This window comes from Euleptes europaea, chromosome 8, assembly GCF_029931775.1.
Source record: "Euleptes europaea isolate rEulEur1 chromosome 8, rEulEur1.hap1, whole genome shotgun sequence".
Lineage (NCBI taxonomy): Eukaryota > Metazoa > Chordata > Lepidosauria > Squamata > Sphaerodactylidae > Euleptes > Euleptes europaea.
Window position 1 is genome coordinate 62,327,103 of NC_079319.1, and position 26,066 is coordinate 62,353,168.

The window sequence follows — 26,066 nt, forward strand, 5'->3', positions numbered from 1 at the left end:
TTGTAACCGACTAGTGAAACTAATGGGGAGGGGAGGGAAGGTGCCCTAGAAGCTGGGTGGTTGGGAAAACAGAGGGGTCTTGCAATCAATCGGGACCCAGAAGCAGAATAGGGAAAGTCCTTCTGCCTAGAAATTGGGGGGGGGTGCACTAGAAGTTATCATGGTTTAAATAAAGGGGTGGCTTGCAAGCGTACACTTTTATTTCTCCAATTACCAGAGGCTGCCAGGGATGCTCACTGTGGTGGTTTGGAGGTTAAGAAAAGGTTTTTTTCCTCCAAAAAAAATGAAATTCTCATTGATGCTAGGTAGAGAGCAACAATTCCCCAATGTGATGGGGGGGGGGGAATGCTTGGCAATACAATCCACCCGCTCATGTTTAAGTGATGGTACTGTCCAAGCACAAACCAATCAAAAGGAGCGTGTCCCATCTGGGATCCTGTAGCCTGCTCTCTTCCACCCCCTCCCCTTCGTCTCAATGAACAAGCCTCCCTTTGACCCAACGATAGCAAAAAAAATGGAGGACGCAAGCAAATAAAAGAGGGAAATGTTTGATTGGGACTCTGCACAAATACAAATGGTTGATCTAATGTTCCAACGGTCCCGTGTTCCTTTGTAAGACCACAAGCACTGGGGGGGGGGGGTTAAGTAACAATAATGATTGGTGGGTGCAAACAGGAGGGGAGGGGGAAGGTGGGATGGGAGGAGAAAGGCTTTTCATTGGGTGTTGCAAAAAGATGGGAGGAGAACTGAATAGCGTATGTAATTGAACGCACCCCTTGGATTGCTGGTTTTGAAACGACATAACGAAATACATCGTGGTTATAGGCGTTTTGGGAAAAAACAGATGTCTGGCACTTCCAAAGCATTTCCAAGCCGAAATGGGAGGTTTGAGGTGCGATCTAACCTGGATAACACATTTTTTTATATGTAGTATATACTGAGTGCGTTAGGCCCCTAGATTTGGTACCACTAATGGTAAATTAACTTTAAAGGAGTGTTTACTGAAATCTAAAACATGTTGTCATTAATTATCCTGTTTATTTATTCAAGTATTTATATATTTACATATCCACTTTTGCTTTAGGCGAGGACAACTCATCCCTGACATCAGCAAAGGTGGGAGAGGATTGTTTACCATCTCATTCCCCCTTTGTTTTATTATTATTTGTTGCCCTTGAAGGGCTAAGGAAGAGAACAGTGCAGGAGCCAAATCTGTGTCCAGAGAAAGTCTTGTGTTCCCCAACCCAGAGGGAACTAACTGCTTTAGCTGGATTGGTTAGGACCAGGAACTTCCAGATTGGAACTGTTTGCAATGCCACAATTGGACAACCTGTTTTTAATGAAATAAATAAATAAACAAGTGAACCATCTCAAGACATGAATTTTGACTCTGTCTGCAATTTAATGGACGATAAACAACTTCTAAAAAGCCATCAGAAAGAAGTTGTAGAAGAGAAACATGTAAAAACATATAAGAACTGTAAATCAAATTTAATTACAGAAAGAGTCCTTCCTTCTTCAGCCTGTCACCACTGTAAGTATATTTATAACAGCAGCGACTGGGAAATATGTGAGGAGCTACGGATTCGAGAGCTTGAAGAGGCCAAGGCCAGGACAGCTCAAATGGAGAAGACCATGCGTTGGTGGTCAGACTGTACTGCCAACTGGAGGGAGAAATGGAGCAAAGTTAGGGCAGAAAGAAATAAAGCACGTGAAGAGGGGAGACAGCTCAAGCTCAGGCTGGAAGCCACAATGAAAGAGCTGAGTGCCCTGAAAAAAATTAATCAACGTGTATTGAGTGAGAATCAAGAAATAGAAACTGAAAATATTTGGGGAAAGAATTTTGATTCTTCTGACTTGTACTGGATGAAAGAAGAACATACAAAACATATGGAGAAAGAACCTCTTAAATATGTCCAGAACAAGATATGTGATGAAGACTGTGTCCATCAGGTAAGCAGCTATGAGTAAATATTTTGAAAATCACAAAGTGAAACAGCCATTCCCTACAGTTCCATTTCAATTTGCTTTCACAGTAGCTTATTAATCCCATCCCTTCCACAATACTGAAGCATTGAATGGCCCAGTATTATATAATTTAGAACTCTAGAAATCAGTCCCTTAAACCAATGAGAAAAACAATTCGTCAGTTCTTGTAGGTTATCCGGGCTGTGTGATCGTGGTCTTGGTATTTTCTTTCCTGACGTTTCGCCAGCAACTCTGGCAGGCATCTTCAGAGGAGCAACACTGAAGGACAGTGTCTCTCAGCGTCAAAGTGTGTTGGAAGAGTAATATATATAGTCAGAAGGGGGTTGGGTTTGAGCTGAGTCATTGTCCTGCAAAATAATATGCAGGACAATGACTCAGCTCAAACCCAACCCCCTTCTGACTATATATATTACTCTTCCAACACACTTTGATGCTGAGAGACACTGTCCTTCAGTGTTACTCCTCTGAAGATGCCTGCCATAGCTGCTGGCAAAACATCAGGAAAGAAAATACCAAGACCACGGTCACACAGCCCGGATAACCTACAAGAACTGATGAACTCTGACCATGAAAGCCTTCGACAATATTTAGAAAGACAATTGTTCTTTTTGGTTTCTCACAAAGGTACTGCTACTAACCATTGATAAGTGGCCATGTATTTTTCTGATAGCCAGATAGAGCTGTTTTGCCAACAAGTTAACATGTTTTCTTCTCAGGATACTTGTCCAACAGAAAATTCTTCAGACCCTCCCGATATAAGAATCAGTCTGGAAATTCTGAATTCTGGAGACAAATGTACTACTTCAGTTTCTCTGGAAAATCCTAACCCAAGCAAGGACCATGCACTGCATTCTCAGGATGATGAAGTAATGCATGTTTCTATGTTACATTTACAACTTCATGAACTGCAGAAAATCTTGCAGAAAGAACAAAAGTAAGTTCAAAACATTTTTTTAAAGAAATACTTTTAAACGGCACTCTTATCAGTCCATTTTACGATAAAATTATATTTATGGGCATATGGTGAAAAGACTTCTCCCAAAGTTAAACACTCGGGAATATAGTTCACATTGTCACATAAATCTATCAGCTCTGAAGTTCTCCATCTCTCTGCAAGTACATAGCTGACAATAGCACCTTGGAAAAGCTGTGGCTTATATTTAAAATTTTCTGTAGCAAGGCTATGTCTATTGCACTGTGTTACAACCAAGATATTGTTGCTGCATTTTAAAGCATCTGATTGGTAGAATAGACCTTAATGTGATTTATGCTGGTATAAAAGGATGACAGCTGTTGCTACTGCTACTAAATATTTATTAGGTGCCAAATATGTTCACAGACCTATCTGCAATGAAAGAGAAATAGCTCCCCCTCAAACAAAATACTATCTGAGGACCAAATCACATATGCTACAGTGGTGGCCAGTTCTGTCCCAGGAAACGTTCTGAGACTTGTACGTTTACACAGTGACACACAGCGCATTCCTAAGGGGGGGTATTTCCATGGCGGCCAGGAGCGGCACAACCACAATGCCTCCTAAGAGGTTTCCCAGCTACCGTGGAGGGAAAGAAATGGTGTAGGAAGGGTAAAAAGCAAAATACCGCTGAAAAGTCCCCATAGGGAGAAAAGGTAGCGTGGGCATGCTGATACAGGAGGGGGTGTTTCTGGGGTGAAAGGGGATAGGAAGCTGCCAAAAGGCAGCTCTGCCCCCAGGAATGCCCCGAGAAAGAATGCCTCCCAGGATGCCGGTACGGGAACTTTCTCCAGGGGAATGCCGGTGGGAGGCTGTGCTGGCGGGGGAGGCCAGTGCAGTTCTGCGGTGCCCGGGCACTGGCGGAAATGCTCCCCGTGCCACCATTAGTGCCCATTATGATGGGATAAACGGGCACTTATGCCACCATGGGGTCCCATAGACTCCTAAGTCGATTCAGGGGGCCCTTAGGTATGCTCCCACAGAATAGCGTCATGTGTGCTCACATAATATATCACATGGAATTGTAGCAGTTACCACAGTCTTGGTGTACATTTGCTTAAAAATAGCATTTGGGGCAAAGTGGTCCTCAGCAGTGCTCTTTCATACTCAATGGTGTCATTACTGTTTCTGTGGCCACAGAGGCTTTCTGGCAACTCATTGACTCCGCATACGATGCCATGCCCTGCTGGTTTCCTTGGAGTCAGTAGAGACTCCAGCATGTACCAACAAATGAACATGTACACCCCCTCCTGATTTCTCAGCTAGCCAATAAGGCTTAACGGTCCTTAAAATTCTTCATTGTGGAGCTGCATCCATAAATCAAGATTGGCTCAGCCAATATTTATCATTTCCAACCTATTTGGGCAGTCAGGAAAATACAAAAAGAGGAAGCTTAGGCTAGATAGGTACTGGGAGCTCTGCCCACTAAAGCATCAATCATAACCAACTCAACGTAATTTTGTGTGGATTTAAAAATTATGCCAGGGTTGTGGCCACTGTAATGTTATGCCAGTGTGCTGGGGTCAGCACACAGGTTTAGCAGACCTAGGATGCTGACTTACCTCTGGCCCACTCTGAAAAAGCCAACACCGTCCATTTCTACCCTGTCTCTGTCAGAGGCAGGACTTTGGATGCTGCTATTTTGTGAAACACTGTTTTGTGATCATTCTTGTCTCGTAGAATCCGCTCATGTCTGGAAAAGGAAGTAAAGAAAGTGAAATCAAAGAAATCTCTGTGGAAATGGAAATATGATGAGCTAAAAATGTCCAAAGAGGGAAACTTAAAACAGGTATATTTTAAATGAAAATACAATGGAAATGCTTTGTATTTCCAAACCCCTAAGCTTTGTCCTTGAAATTATGTGTTATGTTAAAGTAGGGAAATCCCCTCGTTCCGTTCTGTTGTTATTCCGTAGGTTGGCTCGGTTCCACATTGCCTGCACCTTCTGATTTAACATGGAAAATACTTAAAATTAATTCCAGAGAGTCTGTATGTGGAGTTTGCTAAGGCATTCTACTTCTTCTGTTCATTTTCTTCATTTTAAATCTCCCTGAGATTTAAGCAGGTGACTTTTGCACATTGAAGAAACACTATACCAAAAAGGAATCTTGAAGCAATGGTACATTCTTTTTTGACTCTATGTTTCATAAAGGCACACCTGTGTTTTTGCCCATTTTATAAGGTTGAGAGGGGGGAAATGGCAATAACCAGAAGGGACTGAGATATGTGGCAAATTATATATGCACCATCAGCTTTACGAAGTCCAGAAATTAAAAAATGGAAGACTTGCAGATGGCAAAACTACTGTTGATGTCCCACAGATAAGGTAAGGTAATTTGAAACACCAAGATCCTTGGAGAAATTTGGATGAGGAGAATTCTATGCCATTCCTGAGGGCACCCTAAACATCAGAAGATTTTTTTTAGGGGACACGGGGGTCTACAATGGGAAAGTGGAATTTGCAAAATCCATTCTGCGAATTCAGCTCTTCACTTACCTTGCTCTAGATCCACGTAAGTATCATTAGAATAAATGGTTTAGTTCGCCATGGAAAACACAATAGAGAGCCTGATAACAATTTTATTTTAAAAAATCATATATAAGGAGTTACAAAAATAATTTCTTCATGCATTGCCTCTGTTGAAAAATGTACACATGTATTAACTATTTTATTTATAGAATGTATATGCACCGTTCAGAAATCTGCTCAAGGCTCAACATAGGTTTGAGTTTAGACTATAATTCAATAATCAGATTATACTATCCCATAGGAAAAAATAAGAGTGATTGCTAATATTCCAGTATAATGCCATAACAGACTAGCAAAGCAGAATTCTTGAGAAAATAGCCATTGTTTAAAAGCGAAATCAGAAAATCTCAGCAGCATGATCCCTGAATCCCTCTTTCTCTTAAGTTGGTCTACAAAACAAATTTGTCTCCCTCCAAGGATTCTGTTATGTGCCATTTTAACTTTGATCAAAGGCAAGGAAACAAAAAGTGCAGAGGGAAACAAATTCTTTAATACTTTTTACAATCTTTCAGATTATTTAAAATTAATGTCCCCATGCATCCATTAATTCCCCCTGATGAAGCTGCATGTGAAGCACGTAGGTGTTGTAAAACGTTTGAGCGCAATCCTGAAAGAAGGGGGGGCTAAATCAGCATAGGAGCCGGCATGACACCGCGCCGATGTAAGTGCCCATTTATCCCAGGATAAGGGGCACTTACGCTGTTACAAGGGGAATTCACGCTGGCGACAGTGAGCCACGCTGCTGTGCAGGGTTCTGCCACTGGCGCAGCCATGCTGGGATCAAAATCCCAGAAGTGAGAGCCCATGCCGGCATAGGGAAGGGGGCGTTCCAAGGAGCAGAGCTGCCTTTAGCAGCATCCTAACCCCTTTTGCCTTGGAAATGCCCTATCAAGTTGCAGCATTGCTACGCCACCTTTTTTGGTGGCGTAGCTTCACTGTTTTCTATGTGGGCATTTCCCCCATTTTACATTTTAAATTGTTTTATTTTCCCTGTGGTGGCCAGGAAGCCACTCCCCCTTCAGGAATGGGCTGTTTGTTTCCCTCTGCACCATTTGTTTCCCTGCCTTCGTTTTACCTTGGTGCAGCCCCCCTTTTTCCCCTCCATTTTAACTTTGAGAAAAAATGAATACACACACTCCCAATAGGTTCCTATTTCCGTTCAGATGTAAAAATTGTATACTGGTTATGTGCCATTAAATTATTTTTGAAATAAACCTAGTGGTTTCTAATAATTTTCATTTCTAAGATATCACTTTTTGAAACACTTGTCCAAGTACAGAACTTAGAAATTTAATGTTCAGTGGCAAATTTCATAACTGTACTAAATATATGCAGTCTTACAGTGATCTTACAGTGATCCACTGGAAAGGGGTGTTAGGAAACATTGCATGGTAGTCTCAGAAATAATGTGCAGATTCTTTTACTGACCACTGGTGTGCAGTGTAGTCTTACAAATGCGTTAGCAAATAGCACAATTTCTTTTCCCTCTTTTCAGGAAAAAAAACTGAATTTGTTCATTATGACGTAATGGCACAGTTTATTTTTCTGATTTGAATATGCAGCTATACATGAAAGGAGGGAGAGAGAAAACTATATGTAGCATCATATGCACACTGACTTTTCTTCCAAGTAAACATGTATAAGATATGCTGTAAATCTTAGAAAATACAGTCAGTTTCTACATATTAAATATCAGACAGTATAGACCTACTGCACCTATTTTTTTAACAAGTAGAAGGAATGGATTTGTTATCAAGCAAAATATTTTGAAATATCGTTCTTTGAGTTAATTTCATATACAATTTATGTACATCTACCATATTGTTCCCATGGATGCTTCAGATTCTACTTTAATCAACAAACTTCTTGTCTTAAGATCCACATCAATATTATTTGTGAAATCTTAGCTCTACATTACATGCAAAGTTTAACATATGCTTTTATGTCTATTTATTAGACACCTTAATCATACAGCAGTGCTATGTGTTTTAAGATACAAATGTAGAGAAAAATGTCTGAAGCGATTCCCCCCAATTCCCCCCCTTTATCAGACATAACTGGGGGAGCTAATTATTGAATTATGAATTATGCCACTGTTCATCTAAATGTTAAGATGTTTTGCCTCTAGAGATACAAAATCCTGTTTATTCTATGAAGTGCCACCTAAAGTAAGCAAACTCTGTCAATGTCTTAGTAGAGTTTCTTCCCTCAGCCCATTAACAAGAAACATAGGTAGGTGAAATAAGTAAAACATGAGAAAAATCTGGAAATTTTCTTCCCCATGTGTTGTACTGCCATTCCTAACAGAACTGACTCTTTTGATTTGGGATGCAAAGAGCTGCGTCAGAAACCTGTGCATTTGCCTTGTACCCATCTTGTGGAGTTTCTGAAGTACTGTCTTCACACCACACCTGCCCCCCTCAAAGGCTGAACTAATAAATTGCAGCCCCCTGACTTTGCTGACCCAGGGTTAATTGAAAAGGAACGCCGATGCTCATTAAAAGTTAGAGACACTTTCATAGTTAACATTTTATTACAACACAACTTTATTAAACAACAACATTATTAATATTTAACTGTAAGGAATTGGAATGAATTGGAATAAATTGGGCCACAACTTGGAATTGGCAAACAGCTGCGACCCCTTGTGGCGCAGCATGTGTGATGTGTCAGTAGCCAAGGCCTTTTCCCCCAAGACCCTGACATAGCACCTGCCCACAGCGCACCCGCTGTGAGCAACCGGGATGGCAGTCCAGGAAAACACTAGGACGAACGCCACTATGTGTTATCCCCCGCCACATGGGAAGAGGCGGACAAACTGCCCTGCCGCAAGGGCATGTCCTGGAAGCCTCTCCCAAAACCCCAAACTGGGATTCCCGAACCTGGGATTCGCGAACCCATATCCATGCGCTTCCCCCAACGTGACACATCTCCATGCCAAACTGCCCCAAGTTGTGACTGAGTAAATTAAACCAATAGGGTGTGTGGGTGGGTCCGCAAGGAAAAACGGAGTGAGCTGTGGGCGGGCCCCATTCCCCCTTATATGCTTTTGGGGCAGGGCTAGCCATGCCCCCACCCAGCTCCCGCCTTCCGCCCTCATTGGTTGATCGTCCCTGTTCTAACCAATGAAGGGGCTGTCACTGGGCAGATCGGGCCAGACACGAGCCTACTTGTGCACGCGAACGCACATGTCGGCTGGCCGGCCCCGATCACCCTCCCCTTCACCTATGGCCATTCCTTCTCCACCCGGGGCAGCAAAATGGCTCCCGTAAGGCGGGAACCCAGGCTTATGACAAGAATGGAACATTTGTACTGTACACATGGAAGAGGGTGAGCATGTCTTTGGACTGTTAGTACTGCATTTAAAGAATTATTCCACTGAACAGTCCTAATGGGCAACAACCGTTTACTTCAGTAGTAACTGACTCAGGTAGCTTGTAGAATGGCAGGTCATGAGGCTATGAGACTGTTGCTTTTTTGTCAACTATGACTGAATCTGAGTTACTCAGAAATGCAAACTTAATCACTAGGGGGTGCAAAAGGTCTATCATCTCAGGGCCTTCACTGTTTTGTAATACGTGAATTAAAAAATCATTTTTCTTCTCCTCTTGGCAAAGAGAATGCAAACACACTACCCTACAATCATACATTGACATTCTGTGTACAATGTTCAGATAAGTACCTACACCTGCTGCATATGTAAACATGCCTTCATACCTGCATGATTAAGTATGTTGGTGAAGATAAATTAGATTTGTTCTTTCATTCTAGCTCCTGAAACAGTTTTTAATTTCCCCCCCAAGCAAGCTAAAATGTAAATAGGGCTGTGTCAGTTTTGAAACAGAGGCAGAAAGACATTTGAGGAAAGAAGGACAGGGAAGAGACTCGGTCAAACATTGTTTCTCTGTTTAATTTGCAACACAAATTGATCTTGCTCAACCTTTGTGTTTAGAGAGGTTAATCTCAGTGATAGCAGGATGAGATTTCTTCTTGTGCTATTGAATTATCTGGTTCCTCTTATGGAATGTTAACAATGTAGGGGAAAACCAATACATTTCAACAAGTAAAAATGATTAACAATCAAATGCAAAGGTTTCATTTGAGTAGTGTGTTTTCAATCTCTGTATTAAGGAAGCTTTGCTAATTTCCAGTAACCTGTGTTTCAGATTGTGCATAATTTCTATTTCTATGTAATTAAGATTTTTATATTAAATCTGTGCTCGCTTCAGCAGCACATATACTAAAATTGGAACGATACACAGATAGTTATATTAAAAATCAAATTTTAAAAGCCACATGAAGCTGCCTTATACTGAATCAGACCCTTGGTCCATCAAAGTCAGTATTGTCTACTCAGACCGGCAGCGGCTCTCCAGGGTCTCAGGCAGAGGTCTTTCGCATCACCTACTTGCCTAGTCCCTTTAACTGGAGTTGCCAGGGATTGAACCTAGGACCTTCAGATGCTCTACAAACTGAGCCACAGCACCTCCCAAAGTCAACTTGAATCCTGTATGCAGCTGTGAATTCACACAACTGAGTTTAACTTGACATCCAAACATTAAGAGGAAGTAAATTCCTGCAATAGAGGGTGCAACAAACAAATACTATGGTGATGTTGGGAGGCCACAGTTCTATCTGAAAGCCATTATTTTCTAGGGTTGTACTGCTTGTGATATTTAATATCTATATGAATTCTCTGGGGGAGGTCATCAGAAGGCTTGTGGTTTTATATGTGAGTAACACCATGTCTTCTCCTCCTTGGATTCCATGGAACAGTGGAAACCCTCAACTATTACAGTACCTGAAATCAATGAAAAGCAGGATGTGGACAAACACAAATAAGCGACAGAACCAATTTGGAATTAGGAAGACAACCTCTTTGACAGACCAACCATGTGATATGTTTTTTTTTTTTACAAGTTGGGTCTGAGTTCCTTTTAAAACCATTCAGGGTCCCAATCTGGCTGGGAACCATGACATCTTGCCTTCCCTCTCCCCCTGCCATTTTCCCAAGTTGAAACAGACCTTGTATGGAGTTATTTGCTTAACTGCTGAGCTGCACATGCTCAGAATATACCCCTCTGATCCCTCCCCCACACACACACACTTTGCAAGCTGAATTGGGGTTCTGTAGGCTTTAAACATGACCAGTTCCCATAGCTGGTATGGGGGGAGTGATTCCTGGCTTGTTAAAAATATATTATGTCATTTGGCTGTTAGACAAGATTGCATTTAACCTGGAGGATTAAATTTGCTTGTCCCCTATGCAAGCACCAGGTCATTCCTGTGAGGTGCAAAGAGGACAAGGTTGTATGTATTATATTATTTTTCTTGCATTGTTTTTAATAAGCAAGAAGTCCCCATACAATAGCCAATGATGATCACACTAAAAATACAGCTCCTATGAGGTGCAAAGAGGACAAGGTTAGGTCCCTCTTGCCACCGGTGGGAGGTTTTTGGGGTTGAGCCTGAGGAGGGCAGGGTTTGGGGAGGGGAGGGACTTCAATGCCATAGAGTCCAATTGCCAAAGCGGCCATTTTCTCCAGGTGAACTGATCTCTATCAGCTGGATATCAAGGAAAACGAGTCAAAGAACGAGCAGCGAAGTGGAAGGAAGGGGCGGCTGTGTTCAATCAGGAGGCAAACTGGAACGTCCAGGGTTCAAAAAGAATCCAAGCAGGAATGTGCGATCTAGATAAAACACCACGTTTCGCATAAGGCTTTGTCAGCCAGTCCAGTGTTTATCAAATACTATTCAAAAGGACCACAGAGGGTTCCAAATACATAAACTTCATCCAGGATTCACAGCCTTATACTAGTAGAAGTTGGTCAATTAAAGTGATCATCTTATGTGAGATGGCCAAGGGAATTTTGCACAAAGAAAACGTTAGATACTCATTTGCAGGTTCCTCCTAAAGTAACATATCCAAGGAAGTTCAAAAGCCGTACAAAAAAAATTCAGTAAGGCTAGAAATTTTTTTGACAGGTGCTCCATCCTTCTTTAGATTGTTTGTCATCAGGTGTCATCTAGAGAAATATTTGAAGAAGATTTGAAGGATCATCATCTTCTAGGGAGACCAGCGGTGCAATCTAAGTACCATTTAATGGACCTGCTTAGGGTTCAGAGTACACCTGCTTTAAGACTGGTCTCTTACAATGTGATCTTATGCAGAGTTACTCTAGTCTAAGCCCAGTGATTTAAATAGACTTAAATTGGAGTAACTGCATAGTATTGCACTGCAGAAGTGCTTCAGTAATACTAGTCAAACTTCTCAGGCAATATTGCATCCCTTTCATCTGACAAGTGTGGTGTAGTGGTTAAGAGCGGTGGTTTGGAGTGGTAGAGTCTGATCTGGAGAGCCAGGTTGGATTCCCCACTCCTCCACATGAGCAGCAGAGGATAATCTGGTGAACTGGATTTGTTTCCCCACTCCTACACACGAAGCCAGCTGGGTGACCTTGGGCTAGTCACAACTCTCTTCGAGTTCTCTCAGCCCCACCTACCACACAGGGCGACTGTTGTGTGGAGGGGAAGGGAAGGTGATTGTAAGCCAGTTTGATTCTTCCTTAAGTGGTAGAGAAAGTCGGCATATAAAAACCAACTCTTCTTCTTCTTGCTGCACACCATTTTTTCTGCACTTTTTAATACTCCATTGGAATTATTGCTCAGCAGTGAATCAGATTATTCCTGACTTCAAGGATTCGTATTCCCCCCTTTTTTTACACAGGAACAAGGGTTGTGCAACACCAGCTGTATGACAGGAGCAAAGATTTGCAAGAGTCGGACCAATCTCCCAACTGCCTGTCAATGTTCCATATGCTTGGAATAAGATGGTAGCAAAGTGCGGCTTTTTAAAACCGATAAACAAGCAACCGCAGCTTCAAATCATGGAGATGAAGCATTTTGTTCTACTACTTATACATTACTTGTTAAGAAAGGACAAAGAGCACCAGTCTTGCTGCACTGTTTCAAGTGTCATTAAAATGTCGCCTGAGATAGAAGCATGGTACAGTCCTTTGAAATGTAAAGCAAATCTCTGTTATTGAACACTGAACACATGTGGGAATTAGTGAGCAATCTTTGTGTTTCCTGCAATGTTAGGATGTCATTCAGGAAAATTAAGGGATGAAAGCTCATGTTTTACTTCAGATCTTTTGCTTTAGAATGCTCAAAAACAGCTGCACTTTTGAGATTTAAAATTAAATTAGAAGAAATAATTGCTATAATCCCTCTGCCTAAAACAATTTTCACCATTTACAGACGGTTTTGAACACAGTTTGCATAATATATTACTACTGCTACCCCTGCCGGGTTCTTCTGTCATAATCCAATCAACTAGTAGAAAAACATGCTAATAATGTTTTAAAATCCCATTTGGAATGAACATCAGGGGTCTAAGATTTCCACTGTGTAGTAGCAGAATGTAAAGTCGAGTTGTCTTCAGAAGTAGTCTAGATGAATCGACAGTTAATGCATGAGTGTCCCCCCCCCCCGCCATTCTTTGGTTAAGTTCTTCTAATTGTTATATTGGAGCAACAAAAATTATAATATGGCACATCAGAGAAAAAGAAAGTAAAATTATGATTTCCTACATAATTGGGTTTTCCTCCCAACTGCAAGATTTATTCCAAAATCCTAATCAAATTAATTATGGATATATGTGAAATAAGAAGAAAGAAAACTATTTCTAAATATGTCCCATAATGCTGAAGGGTTGGATCCCACAATCCACAGGCAAAAGAACTGCAAGATCTTTCCCACCCTCCCATGGCCCCGAGCCATTTCTTATCCCAGGAAAGTTTATTCACAGGGTCTAGAGACTTGTGTGTACTTGAAGAAGAGGAGTTGGTTTTTATATGCCAACTTTCTCTACCCCTTAAGGAAGAATCAAACCAGCTTACAATCACCTTCCCTTCCCCTCCCCACAACAGACAACCTGTGAGGTAGGTGGGGCTAAGAGAGCTGTGACTAGCACAAGGGCACCCAGCTGGCTTCATTTGTAGGAGTGGGGAAACCAACCCGGTTCACCAAATTAGCCTCCACCGCTCATGTGGAGGAGTGGGGAATCAAACCCAGTTCTCCAGATCAGAGTCCACCGCTCCAAACCACCTCTTTTAACCACTATACCACACTGGTTACTAATAGCTGCACCAGTGGGGTGGCTGCAGTGGGGAGGAGGAAGGGGCAAAAATTACTCCTTTCTCTTCCATGAGAAAAGCTCTGCAGACACAAGTAGCAAAAAATGGTAATCTCATTCCCTTCCTCTTCTCCGCTACAGCTCTACAACCAGTGTTGCCGTTGTTACCCATAAATCCCTTGATCCCGTTATTACCCATAAATCCCTTAATTCTGGTAATAAACTTTCTTGGGATCAGAAGTGGCTGGAGTGGGGGGGAGAGGGGGAAAGATCCCAGAACACCATTGCTCTCTGCTGGTGGTTCGCAGGATCCAGGGCTTTGCCTCAGAGAATAATACAGCCTTCCAATCCGATTCTATGCATGTTTAAATTAAAAATAACTCTCACTTACTTTGATGAGAATTACTACCAAATCAATGCACAAAGAGTTTCAGCCTAAATCCTCAGATACTCAGGATTAAGGAGGAGGTTTTCTAACGTGGATTTAGGCTTTGGCACTAGAATCTTTTTTTTTTTTAATTAAGCACTGCCCTTCCAAATTGTTATATGTCTTGGATCATTAGTCTTATTATCATCATTAGTACTTAGGTATGTCAGTACTGGGAGTACAGCAACAGAGTGTACTTCAAGTTCTGGTTAGTAATTTTTATTGGTGTACTTCGAGACAGAGGGAGAAGTCGTGAAGAGGTATCGTCTATTTATGGGAATCCCTGAAATGGGAGGTTGTGTGTACATGTACAGTTGAGTTGTCTTCAGATTTTTATGACCAGCTTTAGTGTTTCCTTTCTTCTGGTCTCCTTTATTCCCTAATATTGAACTATAATATATGCTAGTTTTAAAAGGTATTTTCCCTCTGCCTATGTCATAACTGCAATCATAAATGAGTTTCTTTGGATTTTTTCATTGAATGCTTATTGGTTAACATACATATGATCTAAAACAAAGGAAAATATTTGGAAAGAACAGATTTTAAAAGCTTTAAAATTAAAGTGATAGTGATGATAAATGAATGTCAGATTCACATACTATCAGTATAAAGAATGGTTTATGAGCTGGTTCTTCATGACTAGTCATAGAGGCCAAAATATGAACTGGCAAATATCTATATATTCTTACTTTGTACATTTCCTTCAACTTGCAGTGAAATGCCGTAATTGTTTTATGGTGTTGGGGCGCCCTGCGCTGGCACCCCTGTCACTTACATCGTGCAGAGTGGCCCCAATGCTGGCAGGGAGGCCCAGATGCCGGTCTCCCAGCACTGCTGCGGCAGCATCGTCCAGGGACGCCGGTTGGGTCTTCTGCTGGCATCCCACAGTGCAAAGCCCTGTACCAGCATCCTGGGGGGCATTCCCGGGGTGTGCCAGGGGCGGAGCTGCCAATAGGCAGCTTCCTGTCCCTTTTCGGCCCAGCGCACCAGCAGGGAGAATGGCGTTGCTGTGCCTGCTTCTTTGCAGGCGCAGCCTGACTTTTCTCAATGGGGCAAAATGCCCCATTTAAAAAAATAAAAAGCCGCCGAAAGGCTTTTTAAAGCCTTTCGGCAGCCCAGAAACGGCTTTGGCGGTGCCGCGGCAGCGCCTTGGCCACGCCGTTCCTGGCCGCTGAAAGGTCAGTTTGTGCTGTACAAGAGATGTCCAGTCTTAAGAAGAGTTTTATTTCTGCACTTTTGTGGCATCACTGACATCTGTAGATGCAAACATCAAAGTGTTTTCCGGTTGTTTGAGAAGGAATTCAAAATTAAAGGTTTTATTAAGTTGTCTCTTGAAGCGTCATATAGATGGCATTCCAGGAGTATTTTAATATAATTAAGGCCCCAATCCTGAACTCCTGTATAAAAAAGGTAAAGGTCCCCTGTGCAAGCACCGGGTCATTCCTGACCCATGGGGTGGCGTCACATCCCGACGTTTACTAGGCAGACTTTGTTTACGGGGTGGTTTGCCAGTGCCTTCCCCAGTCATCTTCCCTTTACCCCTAGCAAGCTGGGTACTCACTTTACCGACCTCAGAAGGATGGAAGGCTGAGTCAACCTTGAGCCGGCTACCTGAAACCAACTTCCGTTGGGATCAAACTCAGGTTGTGAGCTGAGCTTGGACTGCAGTACTGCAGCTTACCACTCTGCGCCACGGGGCTCCTGAACTCCTGTATAAGGAAGTTAAAAGCAGTTTCATTGTTTTGTGTTTGCACAGAGGGGAAAAACAAGGTTTCTGTCATTGCCTCTTCTCCACTGCCAAGATCCATGCATTGGTAGCTTCTATACTTAGCGTTGCAAACTTCCAGGTAGTAGCTGGAAATCTCCTGCTATTACAACTGATCTCCAGCCAATAGAGAACAGTTTACCAGGAGAAAATGGCCGCTTTGGCAATTGGACTCTATTGCATTGAAGTTCCCCAAACCCCGCCCTCCTCAGGCTCTGCCCCAAAAACCTCCCACCGGTGACAAAGAAGGGCCTGGCAACCCTATCTATGCCTGTATAGGATCTCTCTGTGTGACCAGAAACCATACATTTTACAGGATTCCAGATTGCACATAGGCTCTTGACTTGCACAACCTATTGGGAAAGGGATAGCAGGTAGAATATCGGTTCCTCCTCTACACATTGTATCTGCCAAAACAAGCAAGTGAGCAGGGCTCAAATCCCACTGACAATACAGAGCTCACTTCTAAGTGAGGATCCATCTGCAGCTTCTTTAGCACCATATAGTTCAAGTGATTTAGAGATGGAGTTGAGTTTTAATATGTAGTTTAACATTATAAGAATTGTAGCAGGTGTCCTAATTCTTGTGTGATTAATCTGTACTCTGTCTTTCAGTTTGGTATAAATCAGAACAAGATGGAAACAGTTTTGGATAATGTAGAAGAAGAAACTGGAGCCATGGCCAAAAATGATACAAAGATCCAGGATTTACAAGCGGAGGTATGTTTCATTTGTTAATATTTCTGAATGCTGTGCTTACTAAATACCAACTAAAATTTCAGAGACCATACTATTCTCTTCACACATCATAGTATATGTTTGACAGCCATGTGGTATTCTAATATTATAGATCTGGAAGTAAGACCTCTTAAATTCAATTAAAGTTTCTTCCAGGTAGATTTTATGATCCTTGAATCCTACAGTATTATTTTTTCCTTTGATATCTGTTCTGCTCTAAATGGTGTAAAGTGAGAGAGAGAAAATGAACATTATAATTGCTAGCTTTTACCAAATGAAAAAAAATCCCATTAAAAGCATATATCACATTAATAAGAATATTCACAGTTTTATATATTGGAATTTTTTTGACCATTTGACTCCTTATTCATTTTCTGGATATTCTTTGGTGTGATATACTAGCGGAAGAACAGTTTATACCAGTTCTCTCTCAAAGCTTGATTTGCTGTAAATTTAATTGATTTGGTCCATAGCTGCTCCCACTGTTGCATCGTGATCTCCTCTCCAAAATTCTGCATTCATTTCACCATACAAGGCTTAACTTGTTCAAGTTCTGTGTCATATTTAAGTAATAATTTATACATCTTTCCCAAAAGTTGATCTGTATTCTTACAGCCCATTCCTGTCGGCGGCCGCAGTACCTCCTAACCTGCTTCCCAGCCTCCGAAAGCCTTAAAAAAGCCGCTTGCTATCTTTTTTGAGTTTAAATGGGGCAAAATGCCCCATAGAGAATAATGAGGCTGAGCCTGCAAAATAGCAGTCCAGGTCCACCATTCTCTGTGCCAGCGTCCAGGGCTGAAAGGGGACAGGGAGCTGCCTACAGGCAGCTCCGGCCCCCCGGAACGTCCCAGGGCACTGGCATGCCCCCCTGAATGTCGGTGCAGGCCTTCACACCAGTGGGACTCTGGCAGAAGGCCCAGCTGACATCCCAGGGTGACAGCCGGGAGACCAGCATCTGGGCCTCTCCACCAGTGTCCATGCCATCCTGAACAGCAAAAGTGCCAGCACAGCCCTTTCTTGGCCTCCTGAGGACTTTCGTCCTTAAAGGTCAGGAATGCTCTGTTAGTGACCAATGTTTCAAACTCTGTCAGATCCCTCAGTTTGCCGGTTACTAAACAGTCTTTTCTTAGTCTTGATACCAATTGGCAATATGTAATCTATTGTATATTTTCATTCTCCTCCTTGATTATCTGCCACATTTTGATTTTTCCATGTGTACTGATCATTTCTTGATATATTATCATTTCTTTTTCTTTCTGTGCTGTTATAACATGCTTCTATTGGCGACATCAATGATGATGGTGTAGGACTTAACCTATTTTTATTTGTAAACGTCAGGATGTGACATCACTCCATGGGTCAGGAATGACCTGGTGCTTGCACAGGGGACTACCTTTACCTTTTTACCTCCCATATCCTAGACTGCCACTGTAACTACCATACTATGCTGGCCACTCTAACGACTACTCTAACCTCTATGTGTATTTAGATCTCTGGATACCTTTCAGTGAAATTTCCCAAAGACATAGCTTTCAGTCACATGATTGGTTTGTTTTTGTTGTGTGTGTTTTTTGTCGTCAAGTCACAGTTGACTTATGGCGACCTATGGTGGGGTTTTCAAGGCAAGAGATGTTCAGAGGTTGCTTGCCATTGCCAGCCTCCACGTCACAACCCTGGTATTCCTTGGAGGTCTCCCTTCCAAATACTTAGGGTTGCCAGGTCCCTCTTCGCCACCAGTGGGAGGTTTTGGGGGTGGAGCCTGAGGTGGGCGGGGTTTGGGGAGGGGAGGGACTTCAATGCCATAGTCTCCAATTGCCAAAGCGACCATTTTCTCCAGGTGAACTGATCTCTAGCAGCTGGAGATCAGTTGTAATAGCGGGAGATCTCCAACTAGTACCTGGAGATTGACAACCCTACAAATACTGACCAGGGCCAACCCTGCTTAACTTCTGAGATCTGACGAGATCAGGCTAGCCAGGTAGGGGGAGGGGGCTGAATATAGCTAAGGTGCTAAACTGCAATGGTACAAGCAAAGATTAGTGCTGGTAAATGTTGACATTCAATCTACTTGGGACGTAGCAAATTACATTTTTCTTCTCAGATTAAGGTTTCTGGGAAGGTGTGTTTATCTGTGTAATATTTTCATGCTTTCTTACTACCATATCTGAGATATTACTTTCCCCTCTGTATTCCATTATGTTTTCTAAGTTTATCTGATAGTTTATGAACTGTACTATTAAATAAGGACACAGAGAGCATGCCAACAATTTTACTAGTCGGCTGAACAGCTGCATTCACTTTCCCTGGAGCTCTGTAAGAATACTGTTGGGATATATTTGTTCTGGAAGGCAGTCATTCAGTGGCGGCCTCTACACAAGGGTGTGAAAATGCGCCTCCACTGGACAACAGCAGCAAGTGATGCAGGAGGAGTCGCAAATAGTGTCCACACCCCAATCCACTCCACAAACTGCTGCTGCTGGCCCCAACCCCCACTCATCCCCCTTTTCTCTATTGCGGTGATCGTGCTGCTGCCCCATGGCCATGAGCTTCCCTTTCTCCTCACTGTCCCTTTTTCTTCTGAGCTGCACTGTAACCCGACAGCATAGATTGATAGGGAAAGGGAATAAAGCCCATTAAAGGGCTATGGGGGTGGGTGGCAACAGCTGTGAGCTGCCCTGTGCCATTTTGAAGATGGGGCTTAACTTTCTCCCTCTTCCCCATACTGATGTTGGAAGGAGTGTCCACACAGACACTTCCCCACATTTCCTGTTTAAACTGAAGGAAAAAAAGGCTGGCTTGGTTTTTTTCCAGCTCAAAGAGGAAAGCCCAAGAACACCACAACTAGGGTTGCCAACCTCCAGTTACTAGCTGGAGTTCTCCTGCTATTACAACTGATCTCCAGCTGATCGCTCCAAACCCTGCCCACCTCAGGCTGTAAACTAGCTTAGAGTACATCTATTAGTACAGGAGTTGTCCAGCTTCTATAGATATGCAGTTTAGCATGTAATTTTCATTTTAAGTGGCTGTTTGCAATACCGTGTTTTTGCACCTATAACCTCCAGGATGAGGGTTGCCACCATCCAGAAAAAAAAGTTGGAAAGCAGTTTTCAGACATCTACTGCAGAGATTTGCTACCAAGGGCTTTGTTTAAGGTTGCCTGCTCCAGGTTGGGAAATACCTGTAAAATTTGTGGTTGGAGTCTGAGCAGGGCAGGATTTGGAGAGGGGAGGAACTTCAATGCCATAGAGTCCAATTGCCGAAGCAGCCATTTTCTCCAAGGGAACTGATTTCTATCGCCTGGCGATCAGTTGTACTAGCGGGACATCTCCAGCCACCACCAGAAAGCTGGCAACCCTAACGTTGTTGCTGTTTTTCTTTTCTTTTTATGGATATGGAATTTGGAACTATGTTAAGATGCTGATGGAAAAGTATGAACGAAGCCAAAGTGAAGAAAGACCACTGTATGATTTACCTGGTTTACTTAAAAGTAAAGGTCCCCTGTGCAAGCACCGGGTCATTCCTGACCCATGGGGTGATGTCACATCCCAACGTTTGCTAGGCAGACTTTGTTTACAGGGTGGTTTGCCCAGTCATCTTCCCTTTACCCCCAGCAAGCTGGGTACTCATTTTACCGACCTAGGAAGGATGGAAGGCTGAGTCAACCTTGAGCTGGCTACCTAAAACCAACTTCCGGCAGGATCAAACTCAGGTCGTTAGCAGAGCTTGGACTGCAGTACTGCAGCTTACCATCTATGCCACGGGGCTCCTTCTGGTTTACTTAACATAGGGAGAAAGCCATATGATGTCAGAACAGTATGGATATTAAATACCCTGTGCTACCCCCTGTCACTGTACTGGCAATGTGCTCTCAGAAAGCATCCCAAAATTATGGTTTCTAAATGACATTCCATTACAAAGCACACACAACTCTCATTTGAAGCCTGAACAACTGTAACATAGCACTTCTAAACACTAATAGTCTTGTATTGATTTTATCTTTTCCTTGTTGAACTCTTGAAATTTAAAACAGCTGTTCAGCCAGTAGTTGAGTGAAATAGCCTGAGGCATCCTTCTGTTGTGTTTAACAAGGATTCATGACCCCCTGGAGTAATGCCTTTAGGTCATGATAGGGTTGCTTGTTTATGAAGAAGCATCACACTAAAAATGAATGTTTTGCTGAGGATTACCAAAGTTAAGATTCCTGAGAAGCAGATTGATGATACCCATTATACCTAGCTGCCTGACCATACTGTGTATAATGAAAATGAAGCAAAATTAGATACAATAAGAGAGCTCATGATTGTACTGCAGTAAACAATCTTAATACAACAGACCTTTCCTACAAATGGTTATTACTGTCGCTCAGATTGTACATTATGACAGCAGTCTTGTTTGTTTATCTATCTATTACCTTTTTATCACCTCTTTTTCCATGGAATTCAGGCTACATGGTTCTCCTACCACCCATTTTATCTTCATACCAACTCAATGAGAGAGAATGATTGGTTTAAGTTCATCCAATGAGCTTGATACCTTAGTAATCGAACACATGAAGCTGCCCTTGGCCCATCAAAGTCAGTATTGCCTACTCAGACCGACAGCAGCTCTCCAAGGTCTCAGGCAGAGGTCTTTCACATCACCTACTTGCCTAGTCCCTTCAACTGGAGATGCCGGGGATTGAACCTGGGACCTTCTGCATGCCAAGCAGATGCTCTACCACTGAGCTAAAGAGTTTTTGAGTTCCATTTTAACCTATTGATTGTCCACTAATTAAACCTGGATCTGTTATAATCGTAAATAGAGTTGTGGTAATATGCATGAAGATGGCTGAATGTTCTCCATATCTGCCACTTACCTCTCCCCTGACACCTGTTTTCTTGTGTTAAAGGTGACCCACTCAGGGAGAGAAGTTAGACTACAAGCAAGTAAGCAGTGGCTGCATAGAATGGCCACTGACACACTCCTTTTGCATTTATAATCAGTCTCCCTACCACCCTGCCTCCTTTTTTTAAACATAATTAGAATAGCCCCATGTTTAAAAAACAGGTCTATCATGGTTCATCATATAGTCTGAGCCTATTCAAGGAATAAATAAAAACATGTGAAGTATGACTTCTGTGATCTTTTAAATTTTATTTTATAATATAATAATCATAATTAATACAAACCCCCTGAAAAACATAGATACAAAAAAAAGAAAAACAGTCAGATAAAAACAGTCAGTTACCATCTCTACTTCATCTTTCCAACTATACAACTAAATTTTGAACCAAAGCGTGTGGGTGATATAAAAGCTTATTTCAGTTTTCTTATTATTTATTTACTTTTACATTTAATTTTTCCTTCAGTAGGCCTCCATAATCAGTCTGTGAAACTTGAAATAGTCTGTGCATTTCTGTGATTTTAAAAGGTTCTTCAAAGGATATTCTTTACCTTTTTAAACAGTAGCAGTTTGTCAAGAAATGTCGTAGGACTACAGCATTTTCATATGTATAAGGATATAAGCCAAAATGTTGTATAGCAAACCACATATAAATTTTTACTTTTTATTGACAATTATTTTATGTCTATATTCTGCTGAATATTAGAGAAAAAAGAAAAAAAATGCGTTCATTTTCATTTTCCCCTGCTACCATTAAGCTGGAAACTCGGTGTTATGAGAGGTGAAGCTCTGAAACACAAAAAGAAACTTGGCAGAATTTATGCCAAGTTGTCTTTTCTTCTTTCCATCAACTATTGATCCCAAACCTAGAAAATTCCTTTTGTTAACTATATGGTTTCCATATAAGTAAGACCTCAAAATTCTTATTTTGCAAAACACTTAAAAAAAACAACTTTCCCTTTTTATTGATAAATTAACCTCTCGTGTCATGTTATTCCTCACTAGAATTTTTTCTTCAGCAATCCATTAGATTTTATCAATAATGATTTATGCAAATATCTGAAGAGTGCAAAATGGCATGCAATGATGAGATGAAAAGGCAAATGCAAGAATTTCCCTCACAGCCCACTAGTAGTATATCAGATGCTTGAGCAATGTGATATTTATTTATTTAATTTTATCAAATTTCAACCCTGCCCTCCCTGGCAAAAGCCGTGCTTTTGACACCAGATTCAATTTCCCAGTCCAGATGTTGTAGTTCTGGTGCTGAGGAAGTGTTTTTCCTGTTAATTCTTCACTCCCTTTTCCCATTTCTTGGATACAACATTCTTCCTTTCTCTCCTGTCCAACCAATTCAGAGCATTTAATAAGTGCCTGTTATCTGATTTTAGTTATAAAAATCAATTCACTAAAACCTAGTCTTGACATAAGCTCCTATATGTCCTTAAAGCAGCTGCATTTACCTCATTCCTTATAACCTTATTTATTGGCTTTTTGTTGATTATTTGCTCTTGTTAGTTGTGCACTGAGTAATATTCTGAAGCTGTGCCAAATTGGAAGAATAAAGTGGCATGTTCTAATTTAGATTCCTGGAGTCCACCCTTATCCCAGGTATTAATTACTGCTAAACCAGGAAACTATTTACTTGAGTTTTGATTCAATTCTTCAGTTTTTGTCTATGCGAAACAGTAAGCCATAAATTATCACAATGGCCCTCAAAAGCTTTCAGTGCATCCCTAGATGTTTTTCTGTTATGCCACACAGGATCCATGGAATAAGAGATGCAAAGTAGGTTTTAAAAGCACCAACATTGGACAGAAGTACTCACATTCTTATAGCAGGTACAAAAGTCCACACCTGTCTTCTAATGTATGGGGGGCAATATGGGGAAGGTAAAGCATGCATCCTTTTCTGAGACAGTTTAAGGCACAGAGCAGAGGAGAGACACTTCCATTAATTGTGGCTTTATAATTGTGTTATACCATTTAAGATTTATTTGCCTGTCGCTTCTAATATTACATGGGAAGTCCTCAGGTTTGTTTAAACTAGTTCTGTTCTCCATGGGTGGGAACAAAAAAAAAGCTGTAGTGTTGTGCAACAGGAGTTGTCCTATACAGACTGAGCACCAAAAAATTCTGCCCCTGGCAATCAGGGAACCCTCATGAATAGGGAGAAGGGATTTGACAAAAATCACCCCCCTTCACCAATGGAAGGGCTGTTTTGCTACTGTAAGTTCCATTATGTTGATAGGAGCAGCTTTGGATCCAAACCTTTGTCATTTTTCTGTTTGTAAGGGGGAATAGATCATGACTGTAATGCATGCCCTGGTAACATCTAAATTAGATTACTGTAATGTGCTCCACACGCTATATGGGAAAGTGCCCTTGAAAAGTGTTCGGAAATGTCAGTTGGTGCAGAATGTAGCAGCCAGGACACTGATTGGAGTGAGTTGTAGTGAAGATATCACTCCAGCCTCTTTCCAGGCACAATTCAAGGTGCTGGTGTTGACCTTTAAAGACCTACCGTACATGGCTTGGGATCAGCATATCTGAAGAACAGCCTACTACAATAAGAACCTATCCATCTGCTTCAGTCATCTTCCAAGTCCCTGCTTCAGGTGCCCCCACCCTCTGAGATGAGCCAAGTGGTGACCCAAGAGAGGGCCTTCTCAGTTGTGGCACCAAAACACTGGAACTCTCTTCCCAGAGAGACTCACCTGTCTCCTTCTGTTGCCATCTTTCGCCAGTGGATTAATACTTTTTTTGTTTGTTTATTTAGGCATTCTCTCAGTGATCCCTCCCTCCTGTGCTGATCTTAATTATCATTTTATATGTGTATTGTATTGGATTGTGTGTATGTTTTAACTTGGTTTTAATTTATGGAACCGTGTTATTTTTGTTTGGTTTTATTGGTTTTAAAGATGTGTTTTATTATGTATGTTTTAAATCTGCCAGTCACCTTGATGTCCCTGATGAGAGCAGAAAGGTGGGTTATTAATTTTGTAAATAAATACATTTAATTTTCCCTAAATTTTTAGATAGTGAGACTTCAGTCTGAAAATGCTTCAGAGTGGGGAAGAAGAAAAATGCTTGAAACAGAAAATCAAGACTTGGATAGAGAGAACAGAAGACTGAAGATCCACGTGAAAGATCTTCAAAATCTCCTTGACAGAAAACTGTCTGCAATTAATTTGTGTGGAGATCTTCAGGCAACACAAACTGAACTTCTGGGGGAAAATAAGGTATGATCCTTACCAGCAAAGAACAGCCATTTCACAAAAAAATTAAATGTATCATAGTTTTGCATTAATTCCAAATGCTCTCCATCTACTGCTTCTCACGAACTGAAATCAGACACTGAAGTATTAAAATAACCATCAGATCAGAAAAATCATCATGTTTATGCCTATTTCCAAAATGTAGCAAATATTTGTTCGGATGTGGAACATTTTTTGCAATTTGCAGAAGGGCATTTGTTGGGTCAGATTTTGTTTCATAAATTTTAATACGATAAAAGTTTATTGTTTGTGGCTGAAGGCTATTACAATCTGTCATACAAAATCCAAACATAAATAGTAACATTAAAACAGTCTGACTAAAAAAAAAAAGCTAGTAATTAAAAGCATTAAACTCCCTGATTAAAAATAGCCTTAGCCCGGATTTTCTCGGCCGCTAAGGCAAAGATTGACACTCCATAGTAGACAACTGGATTGGCGTCTGAGAGGAGAAAGAGCAGCTTCTCTGAATCTGAAGAAAGATTTAGGCCCTTTAGAAACACAGCAAGAAATTTAGATCTGAGCTCTGTATAAAGAGGACATAATAAAATGTAATGTATTAGGTCCTCTGGAACTATGGCTCCACAAATACATAGACGAGAGGCCCATGGTGTTTGGAAGTAATGTCCAGCTAACAAAGCTGTTGGCATGGTTTGAAACCAGAGTGATGTAAACGTTATTCTGAGATTGTGGAAGGGGATATTTACCATTTATTTATGAAGTTCTGACATGATCCCTTTTAAAGTGTTTAAACCATGGTGAGAATTTGGACTGAGAGACTGATAGCTTGTCTGGTGCATCGTTACACTGACGGTGCATTCCTGAGAGGAATGCGTGCTCTGGGCTTAGGAGGCAACACAGTGGCATTGCCTCCTAAGGAGGTTTTGGCCCGGCCGCACCCAAAGCCCTTTGGATGCCGGAGCCGGCCCGTGCCGGCACAAGGGCCCACAGCCTACCTCCCCCCCACACCCCCAGGGGCCCCATCTCCATGCCCAGAAGATGGCCAAGATGCCCTCCCTCTCATCATCTGCTTAAGGTCATAGAATCAGCATTGCTGTCAGATGGCCATCTAACCTCTTCTTAAAAACCTCCAGGGAAGGCGAGCTTACCACCTCCCGAGGAGGCCTGTTCCACTGAGGAACCGCTCTAACTGTTAGAAAATTCATCTTAATTTCTAGACCAGTGGTTCCCAAAATGGGCAGTGCCACTCCCTTGGGGGTGGGATTACCTGGGGGGCACTGGGGCAGCAGGGGGCACTAGAGGAGAGCCCCTTCAACTATGCTGTTGGATAGGGTAGGGGGCGCTGGGGTTGAGTTTGTGGAACCGAGGGGGTGGTGGCCCGAAAAGTTTGC

General features: G+C 41.8%; 1 protein-coding gene across 1 annotated transcript; it reads left to right on the forward strand.

Annotated features, from left to right (window-relative positions):
• The first annotated feature begins 1,377 nt into the window (after window positions 1-1,377).
• CCDC102B (coiled-coil domain containing 102B) lies at window positions 1,378-24,687 on the forward strand. The gene is made up of 5 exons (XM_056854943.1): window positions 1,378-1,953; window positions 2,706-2,923; window positions 4,643-4,751; window positions 16,436-16,540; window positions 24,478-24,687. Exons 1-5 carry the CDS (start codon window positions 1,378-1,380, stop codon window positions 24,685-24,687), a joined length of 1,218 nt encoding a protein of 405 aa, XP_056710921.1.
• The last annotated feature ends 1,379 nt before the right edge of the window (window positions 24,688-26,066 follow it).